The sequence below is a fragment of the Oncorhynchus clarkii genome, chromosome 14, assembly GCF_045791955.1.
Source record: "Oncorhynchus clarkii lewisi isolate Uvic-CL-2024 chromosome 14, UVic_Ocla_1.0, whole genome shotgun sequence".
Classification (NCBI taxonomy): domain Eukaryota; kingdom Metazoa; phylum Chordata; class Actinopteri; order Salmoniformes; family Salmonidae; genus Oncorhynchus; species Oncorhynchus clarkii.
The window spans coordinates 10,556,460-10,576,066 of NC_092160.1; the positions used below are offsets into that span (position 1 = coordinate 10,556,460).

General features: G+C 43.8%; 3 protein-coding genes across 5 annotated transcripts; 2 read left to right on the forward strand and 1 right to left on the reverse strand.

Annotated features, from left to right (window-relative positions):
- Window positions 1–95: 95 nt before the first annotated feature.
- Window positions 96–6,430, forward strand: LOC139366250 (atlastin-3-like). 2 transcript variants are annotated; one of them, XM_071103521.1, is made up of 14 exons: window positions 96–213; window positions 1,305–1,514; window positions 1,690–1,827; window positions 1,974–2,078; window positions 2,172–2,222; window positions 2,794–2,850; window positions 3,035–3,127; window positions 3,254–3,392; window positions 3,487–3,614; window positions 3,701–3,757; window positions 3,935–4,006; window positions 4,121–4,312; window positions 4,477–4,716; window positions 4,935–6,430. In XM_071103521.1, exons 2-14 carry the CDS (start codon window positions 1,311–1,313, stop codon window positions 4,992–4,994), a joined length of 1,536 nt encoding a protein of 511 aa, XP_070959622.1. In that variant the 5' UTR covers window positions 96–213; window positions 1,305–1,310; the 3' UTR covers window positions 4,995–6,430. The 2 variants fall into 2 exon arrangements, with proteins under 2 accessions (XP_070959622.1, XP_070959623.1); XM_071103522.1 differs by having other exon boundaries at window positions 123–213; window positions 1,693–1,827.
- A 1,084-nt stretch (window positions 6,431–7,514) lies between these two features.
- On the forward strand, window positions 7,515–12,761 carry LOC139366252 (cofilin-2-like). Its single transcript, XM_071103526.1, has 4 exons — window positions 7,515–7,622; window positions 11,126–11,436; window positions 11,565–11,641; window positions 11,818–12,761. Exons 1-4 carry the CDS (start codon window positions 7,620–7,622, stop codon window positions 11,928–11,930), a joined length of 504 nt encoding a protein of 167 aa, XP_070959627.1. The 5' UTR covers window positions 7,515–7,619; the 3' UTR covers window positions 11,931–12,761.
- LOC139366251 (serine protease 23-like) lies at window positions 12,527–19,293 on the reverse strand. Of its 2 annotated transcripts, none has more exons than XM_071103523.1 (2): window positions 18,949–19,293; window positions 12,527–15,378 (listed from the first exon to the last, which is right to left on the reverse strand). In XM_071103523.1, the coding sequence occupies exon 2, from the start codon at window positions 15,365–15,367 to the stop codon at window positions 14,189–14,191; it is 1,179 nt and encodes a 392-aa protein (XP_070959624.1). In that variant the 5' UTR covers window positions 15,368–15,378; window positions 18,949–19,293; the 3' UTR covers window positions 12,527–14,188. The 2 variants fall into 2 exon arrangements, with proteins under 2 accessions (XP_070959624.1, XP_070959625.1); XM_071103524.1 differs by having other exon boundaries at window positions 13,366–15,378; window positions 18,408–19,237.
- Window positions 19,294–19,607: the final 314 nt, after the last annotated feature.

Consider the following 19,607-nt stretch of genomic DNA (forward strand, 5'->3'; position numbering starts at 1 on the left):
TAGCGCAACTGTTATTGCCTGGAGGATCTTTGTAAATGTAGTTTAACTACTTCCCTGGATTACACCATTGATCAACACTAAAACTACAAGGCGATCGGACACGGAAGTGACAATTCGTAGTTGGAAAGTTTTCATGGTTGCAGTGTTGTTATTTTTCTGACTCATAGCTATCTAGCTTGTTCCTGTGAAATTCGCTTATTTGGGATACCAAAGGTAAAACAGTGTTTCAGTTAATAAATCACGACTGTTCATGAACAGTAAAATGTCGTTAACAATTGTGAGAATGTTTATGTTAGCTAGTTGCTTTTTTCGGCGAGCTAAAAGCATCGCTAATTTGAGCGTGCGGTCAGTTACGTTAGCTAAAATATTGTACTATGCCGTGTCAACTAGCTAGATTGCTGAATAATTTCACTTGCCAACTAATGCCTTCAATGTATCAAATTGTTATTGGTTTAGAGTAGGCATAAACTGTTGTCTAGACTGGTAGTAGTATAAAAGGAGTGTGAAATTGTTTGTGCCTTTCTCTGTACTATTAGCTAGTTACACAGATAAGCGAAACCTGTTTCAGTCATGCATATGCGTTTGTTACTCTGTACACTGCCTGTCAGACAGTCATGGTACCACACCTTCAGAGCACCGGTCATAATTGCTAATTGGCTATCTTGTCTATGACAGGAGTAATGTAATAGTGTGTGAACACATTCATTTTAGTCTGAACTAAGAATGTCTAGTAAGGTGGGATATTGATCTAGCTTCCAACCAGGTAAGGAATTGAAATGTTGTGTTGATTGATATAGCCCTATTGGCCTTTTCCCCACCTTTCAGCAAGGGTGGCTACTAGCACTGCAACAAAGAGCCTCATTGAGAGGGCTAAAGGAATCTCCGCGTGGATGTGGAGCGTGCATTAGCTCTCAGCAGGGTTGATGTATCACACATTACTTAGACACAGTCCTGCACATAGACCAACATTGTCTAATGATTTAAAGAGTATCTCTGTATGAATCATTTTTCATTGGGTTTTCCTCGTGTGGGGGGGGGGAGAATAACATTTCTATGCTACTCTGTCTTTCATGGCTTCAGTTTGAGCTTGAATTGTTTATACAAGGAGTGAGATGACATGTCCAAATATAATGGCATAAGTTACCAGAGTTGTAATACCCAGTAATTATACAGTATCATCAGCGTTGATATCAGCTTGATGTGAGACAGGCCTACATCTAACCGGCACTAACATGAAACAATTCCCGCCTCAGATAAGTACCTACATATAAGTCAAAATGTCATGTCTGTCCCGTCACCCACAGGGAGCGATGGGCAGTGAGCCAGGTCCAGTCCAGATTGTGACAGTGTGCAAGAAAGATCACTCCTTTGCCTTGGATACAGAGGCTTTAGGACGGGTTCTGCTTGCACCGGAGGTTCGGGATAAACATGTGGTGGTGCTCTCGGTGGCCGGGGCCTTCCGGAAAGGCAAGAGCTTCATTCTGGACTTCATGCTCCGCTACATGTACAGGAAGGTCAGTGTTTCTGAAAATGGAACATGTACAGCCACACTTGGTTCAAAGTTCAGTATGTCATTCGTTTTATGTCACATACCATCTTTCCCTGTGATGTGAATGTTTCCTGATATCAGACTTAATCCCAGGGCTGCTGACCAGTCAGTAATGTGTAGCGACATCTGTATTCCTCCAGAAGCATGGTGAGGAGTGGCTGGGTCAGGAGGATGAGCCCCTGACTGGGTTTAAATGGAGGGGGGGCTCAGAGCCAGAGACCACCGGCATCCAGCTGTGGAGTGAGGTCTTCCTGGTGGAGAAGAGTGATGGGATGGAGGTACTGACTCCAACATTCAAAACTATGCTCCTTGGAATGATTGTGCAAAAAATGTATATGTGCATTGGAACACAAAAGTATGCAAATTGTAATGTTTTTGTTGGTATTATGCATTTGATTGATGCATTGATTTCTGCCCTCGATAGGTGGCAGTATTACTGATGGACACCCAGGGTGCATTTGACAACCAATCCACCGTGAAAGATTGTGCCACAATCTTTGCCCTCAGTACCATGACCAGCTCAATACAGGTGGTCTGCTATGCACTCATGTAATTTGTTGTAATTGGTGTTACTTTTTAAAATCATGTTTGTAATATGGTTGTGATTGTTTCTCTCTTGCAGATCTACAACCTCTCACAGAACATTCAGGAAGATGATCTGCAGCAGCTGCAGGTCCGTCTTCCTCAGCAGTAACATGTTTGCCTGGCAGAAACGACAGACTCTTGCTAACTCGATTCTCGGGAGACACTGTAATGTTCCGATAATGAAAGGGGCTGTGCTCTTACAGTGGTTGGTTCTCTGGGTCTCTCACTGAAACACACACAGCCCTCCAGCCCCACCACCTTCCATTGCAACTATTTGTTTTTCAAATCCAAGCAGCAAGAGGACTCAATCAGCTTGATTGCTCAAAACTGAGTTCTAAAACTACTGTAAATGTTGGACTCAATGAGAGTTAAAAAATAAACAGGGTATTCAGACCCAACAGTGTGTACACAGCTCCCATTGTGCCACATGGTCTGGTGTCAGACAGACTAACATGTTCTACCTGTTCCACAACCTGAGAGCATTGCTCCCCAAAGGCATGGAAATATCAGGGAATTAAAAAACCTGACACGGGTTTTGGATATCAATGTGCTCATTCAAAATCAGATAATTTGAATGTACCTAAAGTACATTTTTGTCATTTATTATTTGATTTCCTCTGCATAATGAAGGACATCCTTTATGTTCTGTCTTCTTCCAGCTGTTTACAGAGTATGGACGCCTCGCCATGGATGAAATCTTCCTGAAGCCATTTCAGGTATGAGAACCAAAAGTCTTATAAATACAAAGCAATTGGTTATTAAGAATCTTAGACCAATCATCTTTAAGTTCCTTTTGACTTTGCTTGCTGCTTAGGGTATAATATTTGCTAACTAAAAGTGCATTATTATATGTGCCTTGTTTTTAATTATATTGGTCGCTCCATTCTCCCATTTTCTCAGTCTCTGATGTTCCTAATCAGGGATTGGAGCTTTCCCTATGAATATAAATATGGTCTGAAGGGAGGCAGTGAGTTCCTTGATAAACGTCTACAGGTACTAGACCCTTTTTAGGGTACCATTTAATGTTGTTGGTGCTGCACTGTGTAAGATGAGAGAGTACATTTTGCCAGGTTTAAGTGTGCATTGGTGATAGTAACCAGTATTTGTGATGTTGTGCAGGTGAAAGAGACCCAGCATGAGGAACTACAGACAGTGAGGGAACACATTCATTCCTGCTTCACCTCCATCAACTGTTTCCTGCTACCACATCCTGGGTTGAAGGTGGCCACCAGCCCCGCTTTCAAGGGCCAGCTTAGTGGTATGGTTGCTCCTTGTCCATCTTGTTAATCCATCTAATGATATCCACCTGAGTGTCTGAGGAAGGAACTTAATCGGTTTCAAACGTGTGTCAGATGTGGCTCCAGAGTTTAAAGAGGAGCTACGCAACCTCATCCCCACACTGCTGCATCCAGACAACCTGGCTGAGAAAGAGATCAACGGCAACAAAGTCACCTGCAGGGGCCTCCTGGAGTTCTTCAAGGTGAGACTGTGTTTTTAGCCCTCTGAGGTTCCTGACTGCCAGGTTTGTATCATTGTTGTGTTTGACAGTGGAATGTTTGATTTCAGGCATACATCAAGATCTACCAGGGTGAAGACCTACCACATCCAAAGTCCATGCTGCTGGTACACACCCATTTATCACTTAGATTTCAGCATTACACCTCTTTGAGAGATGTAATGTAAATGCTGTATTGCTCTTCCAACAGACAAGTTCATATTTGAGGTTCTTAAGTCTTGAGTTTTTGTTGAATGTCACTAGTCCACTGCCAGTAAATGTACATTGCATCTCTCTCACACAAGGCCACAGCAGAGGCCAACAACCTGGCAGCCGTGGCGGCAGCCAAAGACCAGTATTACAAGAACATGGAGAAGGTGGGTTTGTGTTCTTGGCAAAGAAATCTATGTGCATTTTTTTCATCTGAAAGAAAAATTCCTCTTTACTCTTAAGGCCTTGCATTCTGTATTAATCTCTCTATCGTCCTAAAGGTCTGCGGGGGAGACCTTCCCTATGTGGCTCCTGCCTCTCTGGAGGAGAAGCACCACTTCTTCCTCCAGGAGTCCCTCCATGTCTTCTCCTCCACTAAGAAGATGGGAGGACAGGAGTTCTGTGACCGCTACCAAGACCAGCTTGAGGCCGAGTTGGTAGAGCTGTGGCAGTCTTTCAGAAAGCACAATGAGGTAAGAGAGACTGACTCACAACCCAGTGGTATCACTTGGCACCAGATCCATTTTTGTCAGTAAACATTTTATTTTCCATTTTAAATTTACTGTGGATACATAAAAGGTAGAATTATTGAAGTTCAGATAAACATTTTGATTAATATTTTATTTCTCTTTGAAAGTCAAAGAATGTCTTCACTGCATTCCGGACGCCTGCAGTGCTGTTTGTCCTTGTGTGCTTCCTGTACGTGCTGTCAGGGCTATTGCTCTTCATCGGCCTGGCTACCATTGCTTTTGCATGTGACTGTGTCTTGGGCCTGGCCATGGTCGCCATGCTCACCTGGGCCTTCATACGCTATTCGGGAAAATACCGGGGGCTGGGGGGAGCCATCGACCAGACGGCAGGTGTCATACTGCAGCAGGTGAGAACATCTTTTGAATTGTAGGTGTGGGTGAGACATGAGACAAGGCCCATTACAGTTGGTGGACAGAGTATGCCGTTGGACTGTAAAAAGAAATTATAGCTAAGCATAGTTGTTTGTGAACTTTTGGTAAGAATCAAAATGTCCTTACAAGTAATTCAAGTACCCTTATTTAAATGTTTCATTCAATGCAATTTAATGATGTCCTTTTCTTTCAGGCCACGGTGGTGTTGAATAAGTCGAGGCCAGCGGTGGCTAAGATGAAGAAATCCAGCTAGATGGCTTCTTTATCTCATAGCAATACAACACGCACACATCCCAGCACTAAAGCCTTACCATGCTATCACATGGAACCGACATATAGCACTGACAAGGTGCAGTTACAACACCAACACATGATTACAATGGCAGTGGGAGGTCAACATAATGCACATACACCAGCATCTTTTCAATCGCACAATTTTACACTACATCACTCTATCTACATCAAGATGAGACCATAGTCTTACAGAGTATCTGGGGCAAAGGTGCATTATCTCATACCCATGGGGTTGTTTAATCCTCTGGACCTGTTTTTAACACTGACTGACACTGCCATTCGCACACTCCTCCTTGTCTGTAAAGACAACCCAGTGATGTTTACTTAGACACCCTAGACCCAAGTAATGCATTGTTATTGGACATGCCATGGATTTCAATGCATCATAATCTATGTATCCTTTGTGACCAATGCTTATTACGAAGAGGCTTGCATGGAGGCTTTTAAGTCAAATTAGACTTGAGCAATTTATCCTCCTGATGGAATTGACCTATGCTGTGCTGTAATGGGGTATACATGTAGCCAGATCTTCTTGACTTTATGCTGGTCTCTTTGTACCTCTCTGTGGCCTTGTGCACATTCCATCCCATTCCCAGTTTTGCAGCATGCTCCTTATTTGCTTCCCCTTATCCATGTCAGGGATTCCTTGTTGTTGTACTGTTTTTGCTTTTGTGTTTTATTCCAGGCTTGGAATCCTACTGTAAAAGCTCTCATTTTATGTTTTTACAAGCCCACTTTAGAGGCACCACTTCTCCCTTGTAACTTGACCAAAAATGTCTTGCGTTACTTCTGAAATTGAATGGTTGGTTGAGAAATGTTAGTTAAGTGGCACTTACTTGATGAATGAATGCTCCAAAGATGTTATATGTAAGATTTCGCTATACAGAGGATCACTTGAAATTAGATTGTGATCATTTGAGAACATAAAAAAAAAATCTGGATTAGATTAACTGGTTTGTGTGTAAACAAGTGATGGGTAATATGAGGCCCTTGGTCACCTGTCAGCCAAAGAATTACCCATAAGCATAGGGGTACAATGAAAGGCAAAAGACCTTGCTTGTCCTCAGAATCCAGATAATTATACATAGTTCTAAAAGTTGTATTGTCTCTGACTTTCTTTTTGCACATTCCATGTCTGTGTTCCATTCCATTGTTGAGGCAAACAATTGGAGGCGTTTTCCGCATTTACTATTGCACTCTCCTTCCTCTCTGTACTGTTACTTTTTAACTCATTCAACAAATAAAAATATACATTACAGTAGATGCATGAAATTCATTGCTTTTTTTTAGAATCATCTTTTGCAATATTGTTTTGTGGCCTTGGTAACTATGTTTTTATTTACAATTTTTAGAATAAGTATTGCTTAAGCCAAATAAAAAGCAAAAGACCTGTAAGTTTGGTTGAGTTCTTGACTAGTTCATATACCTATTTCACTATAAATTGAATATATATACCTATGTCAAGCCAAAAACATTTTTCATTAAATTATTCTGGTGTTCCTTTTACTGATAGGGTCAGTATGGAATGGATATAGGCCTACAGATAGATGATTGATGACATTATTGATATTGTGAAGATAGCAATCTTATTGCAGTCTTTTAATGATGAAGAATCAATCACCCCTTACTGTTAGTTGGCATCAAGCAGGGTTATTGAATTAATTCATAGGGTGGGCGTGCCAAAGGACAGGTTTTTGTGTTGTACACTGCTTCGTTGTAACCGAATGAAAAGGGGTTATTATCCATTCATACTCCAGTGGCGGAGCCGTTCCCTCTTTTTATTTTGTCTTTGTCCCTCCTACTTCCCCCCTCTTGCTGTCACTCCTTTCTATGCTCCACAATGCTGCTCCCACCAGTATGTACTGCGCAGTGAAATTTGCTATAGCGAAAATCATGTCCTTGTTTCCTTATATGGTGATCGGCGTCGCGGGCTGCCTTGTTGAACCGAGGCGCGTGCACTGCCGCCGCCACCATTCGCTTCCATATTTGGAAGTGAGTTCAACAATCCTTGTAGAGGGGGTGTGGTGAGGCGAGAAAGAGCAAATGAGAACGAATACTGAGTTATTATGGATCCTACACTATGATAAATAATTATTCTCGTATCTGAATAGCATACGTGTCCGTAGTCTTATATTGTACTCATAGAATCACTGTGATGCAGGGCGAATGTTTTCCCCAAAATATTTTTTCAAGTGAATGTCAGTGGCCGGCCTCAGGCATAAAAGCAACAGCATGCAGCATCTTTTGAGAATTAAGGGATACTCATCCTCGCATCCGTGCAATTCTAATTTCATTTAAAAAATGAAAATAGACTTCTATTTTATATAAATGTTGTTTATTTGTTCACATGTTATTTTTTATTTGGACAAACATTAAACGTTTGGCAAAAATGTAGAATTTCTAATCCCACCATGCTCCATGTTAAACTAACGACCACTCTTTCCTGGAGATGCTCGCGCTTCTCACCCCGGCATCAATCACGCGCAGCTAAGCGCGTTCACGTGCTGTATCAAGTGTGTGCGAGATCGACACTGCATCACAGCTCATTCAATTTCTAACCAGACGCCGACCAATTCAAACAGCGATGGTACGTTTACATTTAACAACTAGCTATGTGGTATATAATTGAAAACAAATATATATACCACACAAGTATCATTACTGTGTTTTCGCTTTCTTTGTTGATGCAATGTATTTTAGCTAGGGAACAGCGAGTTCATTTTGAGATTAAACCGACAGCATCATCAGATTGTCGGGTCAGCTGTGACTGCTATGCTTGTGTTCTGGAACGTTTCCTAGTTGAATATTGAATCTTGGATGGTAGTAAATTCGTTTTAAAGTGTTTTTGAATCAATCAGGTGACTGTCCCTAACTCATAAAAGCATGTTTTATGCAGATGTTTGCTCGTCTCTTGACGTTATAATCGCCTAGCATAGGACGTGTTTGCATGGAAAGAAAACGACCCAAAAACTGCCTGGCGCCATTTTCTCCATCACCCAATCTACCGTCACTAAGGCCTAATGCCCAGTCTAGCACTGTAAGCACCGAGTTGCAAGTAGCAGTCACTTATCACCGAATATGCTATCTAGTTTAATTAACTAGTTACGGCCCAGTACTACTCCCGCCACCCCCTCGAAGTTGCCAGCTATCTAGCACTCTGGCCTTGTATTTGCCGGTACTAGCTAGTTTAGCATGGCTAACGGAGTGCATTTTCTGTGCCTACACATAACTAACTAGCCATTTAGCAAGCTAACATGTAGCTAACTAGCTAATTTGATTTCCACCTCCTTTGTCTCCGCCAGCCGCACGAGCCCCTTCTGTTTTTATTAACTAGCAAACTAATTTGCGTAGGTGCCATGACAATTGACCAACGTTAGCTTAAATTATGGGTGGGACTTCTGTTTGCAACGTGTGAAAATAATCGCGTTAGCGGTCTGGTATTTTCACGATATCGTTTTGCCTTATATAGTGCACATGTGCCATCACTGCATTCATGGCCCCACCCTGGTTTTTGGTGCAAAGAGCATTTTTGAACCTTTTCTCTATTGTAAACAGTCGGCAACTAACGTTGGCTATTACATGTCTATCCTGAGGAAGTTTTTTATTTATTTAGTGATGGGTAACGTTATAACAGTCAGGCGAAGGTGAAAAATTGTCGGGGATGACACCGTTATTCCACGAGCTAACGCTAAAGGTTTTGCAAGCGTTTCCCACGACGTTCTTCCTGGTTTCTACGGAACGAAGTGCCGGGATGCTTGGAACGACCAAATCTACTGTAGCATACGCAATAAACAATCCGTCAAATGTTTGTGTGGCACGCACCCGGGTCTCACTCAACGTACCTAGGCTTAACCCTGAATAAACTTGTCGAATTATCAACATTTTTGTCCAAAAGCGCAAATTCTGGCTTCTATTGTCATGCTTTCCGCATGGTATTAAAGTATGTTCTTAATTTGGTGAATCTGACTGATTGTGGAGGGGGATGTCGATTGCTTTCAATTTAGTCGACTGATTAGAGATATTTTCCCACTTGCTGTTCATTTGTGAGTCCCTTATGTGCCGTTCTTGATCATGTGAATAATGCCTTACAACATGACATCAATGCTTTGGTTCTATTGTGTATATAATGAATGAATGGTTGGCCCCTGTTCCTGCCGAGTAGTGAGCTGGCTGGGTCCAAGGGCTAGGCTGAAGGACGTGCTGGTTCTGTCCCAGTTATTCCGGAGGAGCCCACAGTAGTCTTTAGTGCCCTATTATGGGTGCAGTTGGACAGACGCAGGACAAGCGGAGTAAAATGATTGGGTGAAGTCATTTCTTGTTGATAACAGCTACTTGGTGAAGGATTATTTTAGATTTGGTCACTTGATTTCAAGTGAATTGGAATAAAATTGTCCCTTTTCACTGCCTCAACTGACGGTCAGTCTGGGGAACTACCTTTATAGTCACGAACCTGACATTATCTGTCTTATCATATGCTGTTGCTTGAACCTTAACTTTTGGCAACATTCTGTGGTATTTTATGGCAGGAAGAAAGGGATGTCTATTGCTCTGAAAATAATATGCTTTCTGCATGGAGGGACTAAAAGGGTATAATCTCCACTGGCTTCTGGGTATTTGTCTTTTCATACAGTTATCCCCAGTCAGTGCTTTAGTCTGTTGTGGCTTGCTGCAGTGTGAAGAAACATGCATTGTCTGATGAGATCTCAGAATAGTAGCAGGAGTGCTAATTGTTTTGGAAGATTGGTAGGATTAAGTGGAGCTGCATGGCAGTTGGCTTCTCTTCAAACACTCTGGCCGCTTCACCCTTGGAAGTGGTGCCTTGCTCTTCCTAGAAAAAATGATTGCCCTGGAAATAGAAGTCTTTCCCCGGTAGTACTTCTAATACTCTTGCAATGTCTTTTCCCTCCTGTTGAGGATGTCTCTAATCCAGATGTTTGGATCTAAACTCACCACTAGGTGATTAGGTCCTGAGCCCAGTGTGGTCTCTCGCAGGCCCTGGCCATCCTCACACCCAGAGCAAACAGGCCCACACCCTTAACACACACATTACTTCAAAGTGGGTCACTACAGTGGCAGGGCTCTGGAAGGCATGGATGCCACTCTCAAGCCAGGAGGACATTTTTAATGAAGGGCGCTCTGTTGTATTGATGTGGCTTTACTTGGTGAAAAGTGTCTAGTCTACCTGATTTGGCAGAAGGCTGATGAAGGGATTGGCCAAAACCTGCCAGACGGAGGGATGGTTTGACACTTGGTAACATCCTCTGGCCGGTTCCTGCATGGGTTGATGTGATACCTGATACCAGAAAACCGGAGCAAGGTTTATAGGGCTGTTGTGACTTGGATGTGGCCTATTTATTTTTCCCCCACAGAGGATCCATTGTCTGTGACCGACCCACACATTCTAAGGCTTAATTCCTGTCCCCACCTTCACTCCCATGGTTATTTTTGAAGCAGTTACTTACGTGGCATGGCTGGCTCTCACATACTGTACACGTTTATAGTAGGAGGGAAAACCCCTCCTTGTGTAACTTGGTTTTATCTGCCCTTTTCAGAGACACCTGTTACTGGCCCTTATCAGGCAGTGGCAATCTATCAATGCACCTTTGGCATGTTACTTTATTTACAAAGGTACACCAGACAGACCAACATTCATCTGTCCCCCTCACAGCTACAGGTATCCCTTACTCATCAGAGATTTTGGTGTGGGTTCTCCAGATTGTGTCCAAGTTTGGTAAAAGGGTTAAACCCTGTGCCTTATTCTGAATGCCACGCCTGCTGAGTCATGCATGCCATGCTGTACATCATGCTTTTCTGGTCAGTGCCATGGATGGTGACTTGTATAGTCGCCATTTCTTGACTGATCATGTGGGTAGAGGTCATAGAAACCATAGGATTGCAATCTGGCTTATGGTGCGCCACACCCATAGGACTAATGGCCGCTTGTTCATAAATGCTAGTCATTGTGCATCTACCTCCCTATTGATTCCCTTTATCAGCCGTCCTTGAAGGGTGCGTTCCTGCAGTGTGAGAAGTCCAAGGCAGATGTATATGACTACTCTCACTGACCTCTCTCTGTCCCTCTCTGCGCAGGCTTCCGGGGTGACAGTAACAGATGACGTTATCACAGTCTTCAACGAGATGAAGGTGCGTAAGGCACAGGCGAACGAGGATGAGAAGAAGAAGAGGAAGAAGGCGGTGCTGTTCTGCCTGAGTGAGGACAAGAAGCACATCATCCTGGAGGAGGGCCAAGAGATCCTGACAGGAGACGTGGGTGTCACGGTCCAGGACCCCTACCTGCACTTTGTCAAGATGCTGCCCCCAGACGACTGCCGTTACGCCCTCTACGACGCCACCTATGAGACCAAGGAGACCAAGAAAGAGGACCTGGTCTTCATCTTCTGGTGAGGAATGAGAGGGGGGCTCGGCTAGACTTGGGTGTAGGCTGAGGGGGGCATCGTACATTTTCTGCTATGGTGTCACTTGGCTTCACACTCGGGACAATGGTTAAACCATTACCCCTCCCCCATAGGGCCCCAGATGGCGCTCCCCTGAAGAGCAAGATGATCTACGCCAGCTCAAAGGATGCCATCAAGAAGAAGTTCACAGGTGAGAAACACTGGCAGATGTAATCAAACTTTTGGGCTCTGTGGGTTCTCTTCAAATTAAATGGCATCTCCTTGCTCAACCCTATAGCTCTTTGTAATGGAATTATACATGTATTTTTTGGGGGGGTTAATATGCAGCGTGTCCTATGTGAAGCTACATTTTTCCCTCTGTTTCAGGTATCAAGCACGAGTGGCAAGTGAACGGATTGGAAGACATCAAGGACCGGCGCACCCTTGCCGACAAGCTTGGAGGCTCATCGGTAATCACCCTGGAAGGAAGCCCTCTATAAATTTAGCCCCAGGCTTCTACTGAAGCCAGACATCTGAAGGGGTTGGCTGTTCATTCCAATATGGTTGGGAGGAGGGGCGGGGCAGGACCAGGATCATTTGTGGGACTGTTGGGGGGAGGGGTATTGGGGGAGGGGGGTAAAAGTGACAGTTTTCAAATTCCACAAATGCAGCCTGTCATTCCAGTTCACATGACATAATGAACACGAACAAAATGCACACTAAGGAAAAAGCAATAAAAAGATCAATAAAAAAATAAAAACAATTGATGAAGGATGATGATTATGAAGACTAAATATGTAAATGTTTGAGGACATGGTTTTGTTCTGTCTGGATTCCGCTAGAAAGACGATCACAGAGAAAAGGGACAGGGCAACCACTGTTACAATTCCAACTTGGCTCCAGCAAGATACTGTTCTTAATTATACAACTACCTTTTTTGCCAAACTTCTAGTTAAGTTTTCTAAGTGTGTGTAGTTGAGACTAGGTGTAGTACAAGACCATTAATGCTTGATCGATTGCACGTGACGCATCGACGTTCTCCAGGGGAGCACGGTTCATTTGGGGGCGGGGGGGTTGAACATGCAACTTACACGACTTTTTAAGTGAGTCCAGTTATTTTTATTTCCAGTTCTGAGTTAAAATAAATAAACCATGGCATTGATGTAGTAATTGAACACATTCCTTATACAACAGGATCTGGTGGGTTTAGAAGTGTGAAGGTAAGATGGGGGCAACGTATTTGAACAGCCTGTGTTCAGAATTTAGACTGGTATTGAATGGTGGATGTTTTGTATCGTCTCCTTATCTCTAATAAAAAGGCACTAAACTAACTTTGTACTCTGCCTTTTATTTTTGTCTAGCTTGTGCGATTTGAGGAATGACAAGCTAATATGGTTGATAATCGAGCCTGTCCAAATGGAAGATGTGGATGTCTGAGTGTTTTAGGCAAACATATTGATATCCAATTGGCTGCCTTTACACAGACAGCCCAATTCTGATCTTTTGCCTAATTACTGGTCTTTTGACCAGTGAGAATATTTTGCCAATAATTGGTCGAAAGATCGGAATGGGCTTCCGGTGTAAATCACTGTTAAGTGTCTGGGAAATATCTGAATAAATTGTCACTTAGTTGATCTATTGAAACTGTTTGGTTGGTTCAGGAACCTGTTTACACTGGGAAGTTAGTGATACTTTTATTTGAAATTGGTGAACTTGGTCTTCTGTGCAATATACCTTTTAACATCCGCTTGATTGAGTTTTATTGTCAAATTGAAAAAATGAATTAAAGACCAATGGCGTCATGTATCCTAAATGTTTACATACTGACCACATGAGGGCACTCTAACTCCGAAAAGTGGATTCCATTTTACAGTAGCAAGTAGCAACTCATTTTTTGTATACCTGTTGGTTTCCATAACTGACAAGCATTAATGATAAACTAAAAGATTTTATTAAAATAGGCATTTACAAAAAATATCACCAACATTCTGAATTTCACCCCCTAACCCGCTTGAAAGCAAGTAGTTTATGCTGCCAGCATTGAGTAAGAAACTCCCTTAGGTTTTCAGAGTCTGACTTTTGTTGATTTCACCATTGATACCTTTGACCCTTTTTGACATGTTTGGTGTATTGAAACGCCGTATCTCGTCAGTGTGGCTAGATATGCCTCTGGGCCATTGGGGCCGAGTGTATATATTTTACAGGTGTCTTTCTAACCCAGAATGAGAAGTCCCTGTACTTTCCAAAATCATTCACATCCTTAAGTGACGTTACCTAAACAAATAAGCCGTCCCCTCCCCACATCTCTTTGTGAAATCAACTCCACACCCGCACATTTGATCCTAAATGTTGAAAACATGCAGCCACAGTATTACGGAGAACAATGTATGATATCTAAAAAAAAAAAAATCCAATAGTTGCTCCATTGGCTAAAGCTGTTCAATACTATTCCATAGTATAAAGTTAATGGCTGCTACCATAGTTATAAAACAGCAAGGCTCCTAGTCACAGTGGTTAACACCTCCAAGGGAAACCTGTTACGGTGCATGAAGGTTTAGCAGTCCTGTTTTCTTCGATAGTATTGTAGATGTTTTATTAGGATTAAATCCAGTTTCACTCTTACCCTTTTAAAAACTGAGTTGGGGAGTAATTTCCTCTCCACATCTCCTTTAAAGGATTTTGTGCTTACTTTAAATAGTTATCTGTCATGGACTTCATAGCCTCTTTTTTTATAAGCCATCCCCCCTCCCCTTCTCTCTCAGTCCTGACTACAGTCCACTCGGTTCCCATGCACCCAGTAACAGATCTGGGCAAACTTCAGCGGGGTGAATCTCACAGCCACGTTGTAGTCGCGGTTCTCCCCATCAATCTCCAGCCACTGGTGTCCAGAGAAAATGCCGATGACTTTCCTCTCCCAGCGTTCCAGAGCCGTGTCCCACACGCGGCCGTACACCCCCGAGCCGCTGGCCCCCGGCCGGGCATCACAGTGCTGGTAGATCAGGTCGTTAGACTCGTCCTCCACAGGACAGAAGCGGTAGACCAGCTCCCCAGGCCTGTCACTGTCAAACCCAGAGAAGTGGATGCGTTTCCCTGCCAGGTCGTCAGAGGAAGGAGCCACAGACAGACGCATGAAGGGCCGGCGGTGGGGCCAGCGCAGCTCCAAGAGGGCGTAGTCAAAGTCCATGCTGACCTCTTGGGGGCCCTGGATCCAGCCCTTGGGGACACGGGTGCGTTTGACCCGGACCCAGCGCACCAGGGGCTTCTTGGTGGGGGTCTGGCTGGGCTTGGTGCCGTTGATGTACGGAGGAGTCAGGAAGCCTACCCTCAGTTTACGGGCTCCCTTGACGTAGTCCTTCCCATCATGCACACAGTGGGCGGCGGTCAGGACATGGAGTCGAGACACTAGGACCCCAGTGCAGCCGGTGGAGATCCTCACAGCTGTGGAGAATGGGTAGTCCAACAGGAAGTGGTCACCGCGTATGTTGAAGCGCCCATCAGCCCCGTAGATCTGTCTTTTCTGACGCCTGTGCCTACTGGTAACTCTACGTCCTCTTGTTGGTGGAGGTTGAATGGCAGGACTGATGGTGCCCTCATAATTATCCTCATCCGCCACATCCACAGTGGTGAGGGTACGAGAACCGTCTGCATAGAGTGTCTCGAATGCCAGCTGCTCAGTCAGGTGCTCTCGCCTGCTCTCTTGCTCTCCTTTGTGGTAACAGCTGGCATTGCAGTGAGTGGTGAAGTCCAGTTGAGTCTGGGAACTGAAGCGAGAGCGGGAGAGGGGCAGGGGTGCATGGGGCACCAGTGAGGGGTAGGGGACGGGGTGTTGGTGAGGGGGGGCTCGAGATGGCAGAGAGAGGGGGAGGAGGAGTGAGAGAAGCAGGACTAAGATGGAGAGATGAGCCAGGCCAGAGTTTGGATGTGGATACATGGTCATTGAGCAAAACACTGAAATGAAAAACATATAAAACATTTAATGTACGCTCCACAACAATACACAAAATACACAAAAAAAGGAATCTACTTATCTGTGAGGAACAGCAGGGTATAGATGAACTAGGAATGTCATGGACTTTGCAGAAACCTTGTTTGATTAAAGACGCTTAAAAACAGATCATCACTAATGAAACACAACGGTGTGGAGAACACTGGCTTTACTGGCTTGTCTCCCCAGTTTAAGTACATCATTCACAAACACTCTCAACCCATAATCCCCCATAAAACCAGTCCACTCTCAGTCTGACACATGGCTTCCAAATCCCCTCGCTCAGAGCCCATACACGCGGGATCAGCTAATGCAGGCTCATGTTGCAATGCAGGTCTGAATTTTCATTTCTTTGAATAGGTTACAATGCAGCTCTTGTTCCTGTCTATACTGTGGGCTATTCAGAAAATGTCATTTTAAACCACGCTACAAGGGTATGACAAGCATTAAAATGTCAGTTCTGCTGGTGGTCTTAGTGCTCAAAGAGAGGTTTGTTATACAAGCCATCTGGTTATGTACACAAGATAAGAGTACATAAGGAAAGTGGCTGTTGGGACACACATTGGATATCGGTCGTTGAGTTAGGACACTTATCGTTGCACCGTTTATTTGTCTGCAAATTAATTCGTATCATAACCTTTTGAATCTTGGCTACCGTGTTGTGTATGAGTGGGAGGATAGGTGGACTGAAGGGGAGGGGACGTGCATTCCAGCTTGCTCTGCAGAAAGAGAAGGGCGTCTCAAATTATATTTATGATAAGGCTCTGGGGCAAGGTGGTGTCTGCCGTCAAACATTAACTACCTTTCTATGTATGAGTGTCGTAGGCAGGCTCAGAGGGTCCAGGGGGAACTCGATAGGTAGGAAAACTATGGACTCTCAGGCTCTAGTGGCATAGAAGAGAGCAGGTGTCTCAAGACCCGTTTATACCTGGTGCTAACATGCATCCTGTGTCCAGATAATGTCCACATTCGTATTATGCCCACATTTTCAGATAGGCGTAAACGATTAAAAGACGCATTGTGAACTGATTTTGATCAGATCTTGTAAGTGTAAACGGACAAGATCAGGACACACTCTGACCTATACTGCTATGCAGTCAAAAACAGCGGTCACCACACCCTGGTCTCTGATCCCCTCCCATGTTCGTGCCAGGTATTAGTGGAGCATAAAAGTGGAATAATTCAGCGCTAGCTGTGCCACCAGAGACTCTGGGTTCGCGCCCAGGCTCTGTCGCAGCCGGCCGCGACCGGGAGGTCCGTGGGATGACGCACAATTGGCTTAGCGTCGTCCGGGTTAGGGAGTGTTTGGCCGGTAGGGATATCCTTGTCTCATCGCGCACCAGAGACTCCTGTGGCGGGCCGGGTGCAGTGCGCACTAACCAAGGTGGCCAGGTGCACGGTGTTTCCTCGGAATTGGTGCGGCTGGCTTCCGGGTTGGCGCTGTGTTAAGAAGCAGTGCGGCTTGGTTGGGTTGTGTTTCGGATGACGCATGGCTTTCGACCTTCGTCTCTCCCGAGCCCGTACGAGAGTTGTAGTGATGAGACAAGATAGTAACTACTAACAATTGGATACCACAAAATTGGGGAGAAAAGGGGGCAAAAAAAAAACAAGTGGAACAATAGGCATTGGCATACAAAGAGAGGCAGGGGAAAGGTGGAGGCAAAAAGTGGAATTCCCACCACACAACTGTATCATCATAGTGTAGACAGAGAAGATACAGTTACTCAAAGGTGCTCATGTCTTGAATAGATGCAGCCTAGGGACTCCATTTTATGGGTTACTGACCTACACTGCTATGCAATCAAAAACAGCAGTCACCACACACCACCCCTGGTCTCTAATCCCCTACACATCAAACATCTACATTTAGCCATCTTTTATTGGGATTTTTACAAACATGTCAGAGAGGACTTAACATGAGTGTTGACTTCTAAGGCTATTAAAGTCTGTATAGACTGTAACCTTTATAGTTTCCATGGTCTGAGACAGATTAGCTTTAATTGTGGAAAAGGGATAGAATATCAAGTAGAATCACACATCTAACCACACTAACCTATAATCAGCAAGCATTTGATGAGGGACCCAAAGTAATGGATAATATACGTCAAGAAATATCATGGTGAGTCTTTATTCCATTTTCCAACAATCTGCGGAGGGTGAGTTTGGTTTGGGTGACCCTCCATTGTAAGTCCCAAAGTACACAACAGTAAACTGATCCCCACATTAGAAAGATCTTCCGGCTCTAACACATTGTAGAGCCAAACAGCCCAACAGCCTTTTTGACTCCTCTCTAAGGCACTGGACCACCACTAAATCTGTCAGCACCTTGCATCAGTCATTTCAAATACATTTCAATTCCAGTCAATTTCATTTGGCAATTTGAATGACCTTCCATATAGATCCCATTTCTGACAAGCAAAGCTGATGATTATAGCCCTCTCAGAGGGTACTATACTAGTGCTACATAAATCCATGACTACACGGAACTCTATTCCACATTAAGTAACTCATACAAGCTGTAAAATTAGATTTAAAAAACAAGATTAAAATACACCTTACGGAACAGCGGGGACTGTGAAGAGACACAAACACAGGCACAGACACATGCATAAACACACGATAACATACACACTATACACACATACACATGGATTTTGTGTTGTAGATATGTGGTAGTAGAGTAGTGGTCTGAGGGCACCCACTTAATGTGTTGTAAAATCTTTTGTGAATATATTGTAATGTTTTTAAAATGGTATAACTTCCTTAATCAATCAATCAAATGTATTTATAAAGCCCATTTTACATCAGCCGATGTCACAAAGTTTTGCTGGACCACAGGAAGAGTAGCTCTGCCTTGACAGCAGCTAATGGGGGTCCATAATAAATACAAATACCAATAGCCCTCTGAGGGATCCTGAGAGGCTAACAAGCACCAATGCACATATATAAGCTACTAAGCACATAAACATTCGAATAATGGATATATGTACACCTGAAAGCTGTTGTCGGCATTCTTCATCTCATCTTTGACCCTTGAGTGAAGGCTCTGGAATTCTGAGAACAACCTGCTTCCCAGGGCCAGAGCTTTGTCCTGAAAACCCCCTCACTGGGTCTTTTGTCATTCACCAACCACATTCATCATGAGTGAATGTAGTACTGTGCCATGTACACTCGTTGGGTTGTTGTTAGACCCCAAAGACAACAGATGATGTTTACCTTGCCCTGTCACTGTTGAGTTGCACCAATACAGGGGAATAGTGCTGGGTGGGAGGCAGTATACTCAACTCACTGAAAAATGCGGGGGGGGGGGGGGGGGGGGGGGGTTGACTTTGGCAAAAGTACATGTTTGGCTATGAAACGTTCCCTTACAGTAGTGGAGCAACAATATTAGTTACTTTGCAAAACATTTCGCAGGCTAAAAAAAGGGATGTTACAATGTAGCCTCCTGGTGACAAACCAGCTATAACTATATTCAAAATAACGATTAACAAATTATTAGGCTACTTAGAATGACAATAAATGTCATACTGTACCTTTTTGTTAAAAGGTTAGTCTGTGTTTAAATCCAATTCACGTTTTCGCCCCCTTCAAAAATATCGGGCATATCAATTCTCCATATTTCTCCCATCGCTTCAGTGTGACAGGTATCTCTCTCTCTCTCTCTCTCTCTCTCTCTTCACAGTCCCGCAGAGAGCGAGTCCCCACTTTGATAACGTGTCCTAATCAATTCGGTCAAAGCAAAGTTTATTGATGAGAGTCAACTATTGGCTTATATTAATTCCTACTCAAAGTTACTGTCCGTCCGTGTGAGTCGCTTCAACTGCTATCCGGCTCATACGCGCTTACAAATAACTGTCTGAAAATGTTACTGAAAATGCATTTAGAGGCGCTCTCCCTCACGGTCCTAGCGCCCCTGCCGTACACAAAAAAACGTAACATGTCTCAACTGGACAAATCTGCTTTTAGGATGGTGAGAGAAGATGGGTACTGACAGAGCACATACGAAACATTCTGAAGCCTTCAAGTCAAGATCATTGTGTCCTCCAGCTGCAAACAGTCCAAGTGAAACTGTTAACTTGTTTCTCCTGTCAGGAGTAGACCTTGGCACTAGGGTTGGGGAGTGAATCAAATGTGAATAGACTGAGGCTATATCAAATGCCATCTGTCATTTAGAGCCGAAGAGATGCTGAAA

Excerpts from the sequence above, each read along its gene's own strand:
- LOC139366252 (XM_071103526.1), top strand. Across the intron at positions 11,437-11,564 it reads GACCTGGTCTTCATCTTCTG|GGCCCCAGATGGCGCTCCCC; the intron begins GTGAGGAATGAG and ends CCTCCCCCATAG. Across the intron at positions 11,642-11,817 it reads CATCAAGAAGAAGTTCACAG|GTATCAAGCACGAGTGGCAA; the intron begins GTGAGAAACACT and ends CCTCTGTTTCAG.
- LOC139366250 (XM_071103521.1), top strand. The coding sequence starts at position 1,311 with ATGGGCAGTGAGCCAGGTCCAGTCCAGATTGTGACAGTGTGCAAGAAA. Across the intron at positions 2,223-2,793 it reads ATGATCTGCAGCAGCTGCAG|CTGTTTACAGAGTATGGACG; the intron begins GTCCGTCTTCCT and ends GTCTTCTTCCAG. Across the intron at positions 3,615-3,700 it reads GCCTCCTGGAGTTCTTCAAG|GCATACATCAAGATCTACCA; the intron begins GTGAGACTGTGT and ends GTTTGATTTCAG.
- LOC139366251 (XM_071103523.1), bottom strand. The coding sequence starts at position 15,367 with ATGACCATGTATCCACATCCAAACTCTGGCCTGGCTCATCTCTCCATC.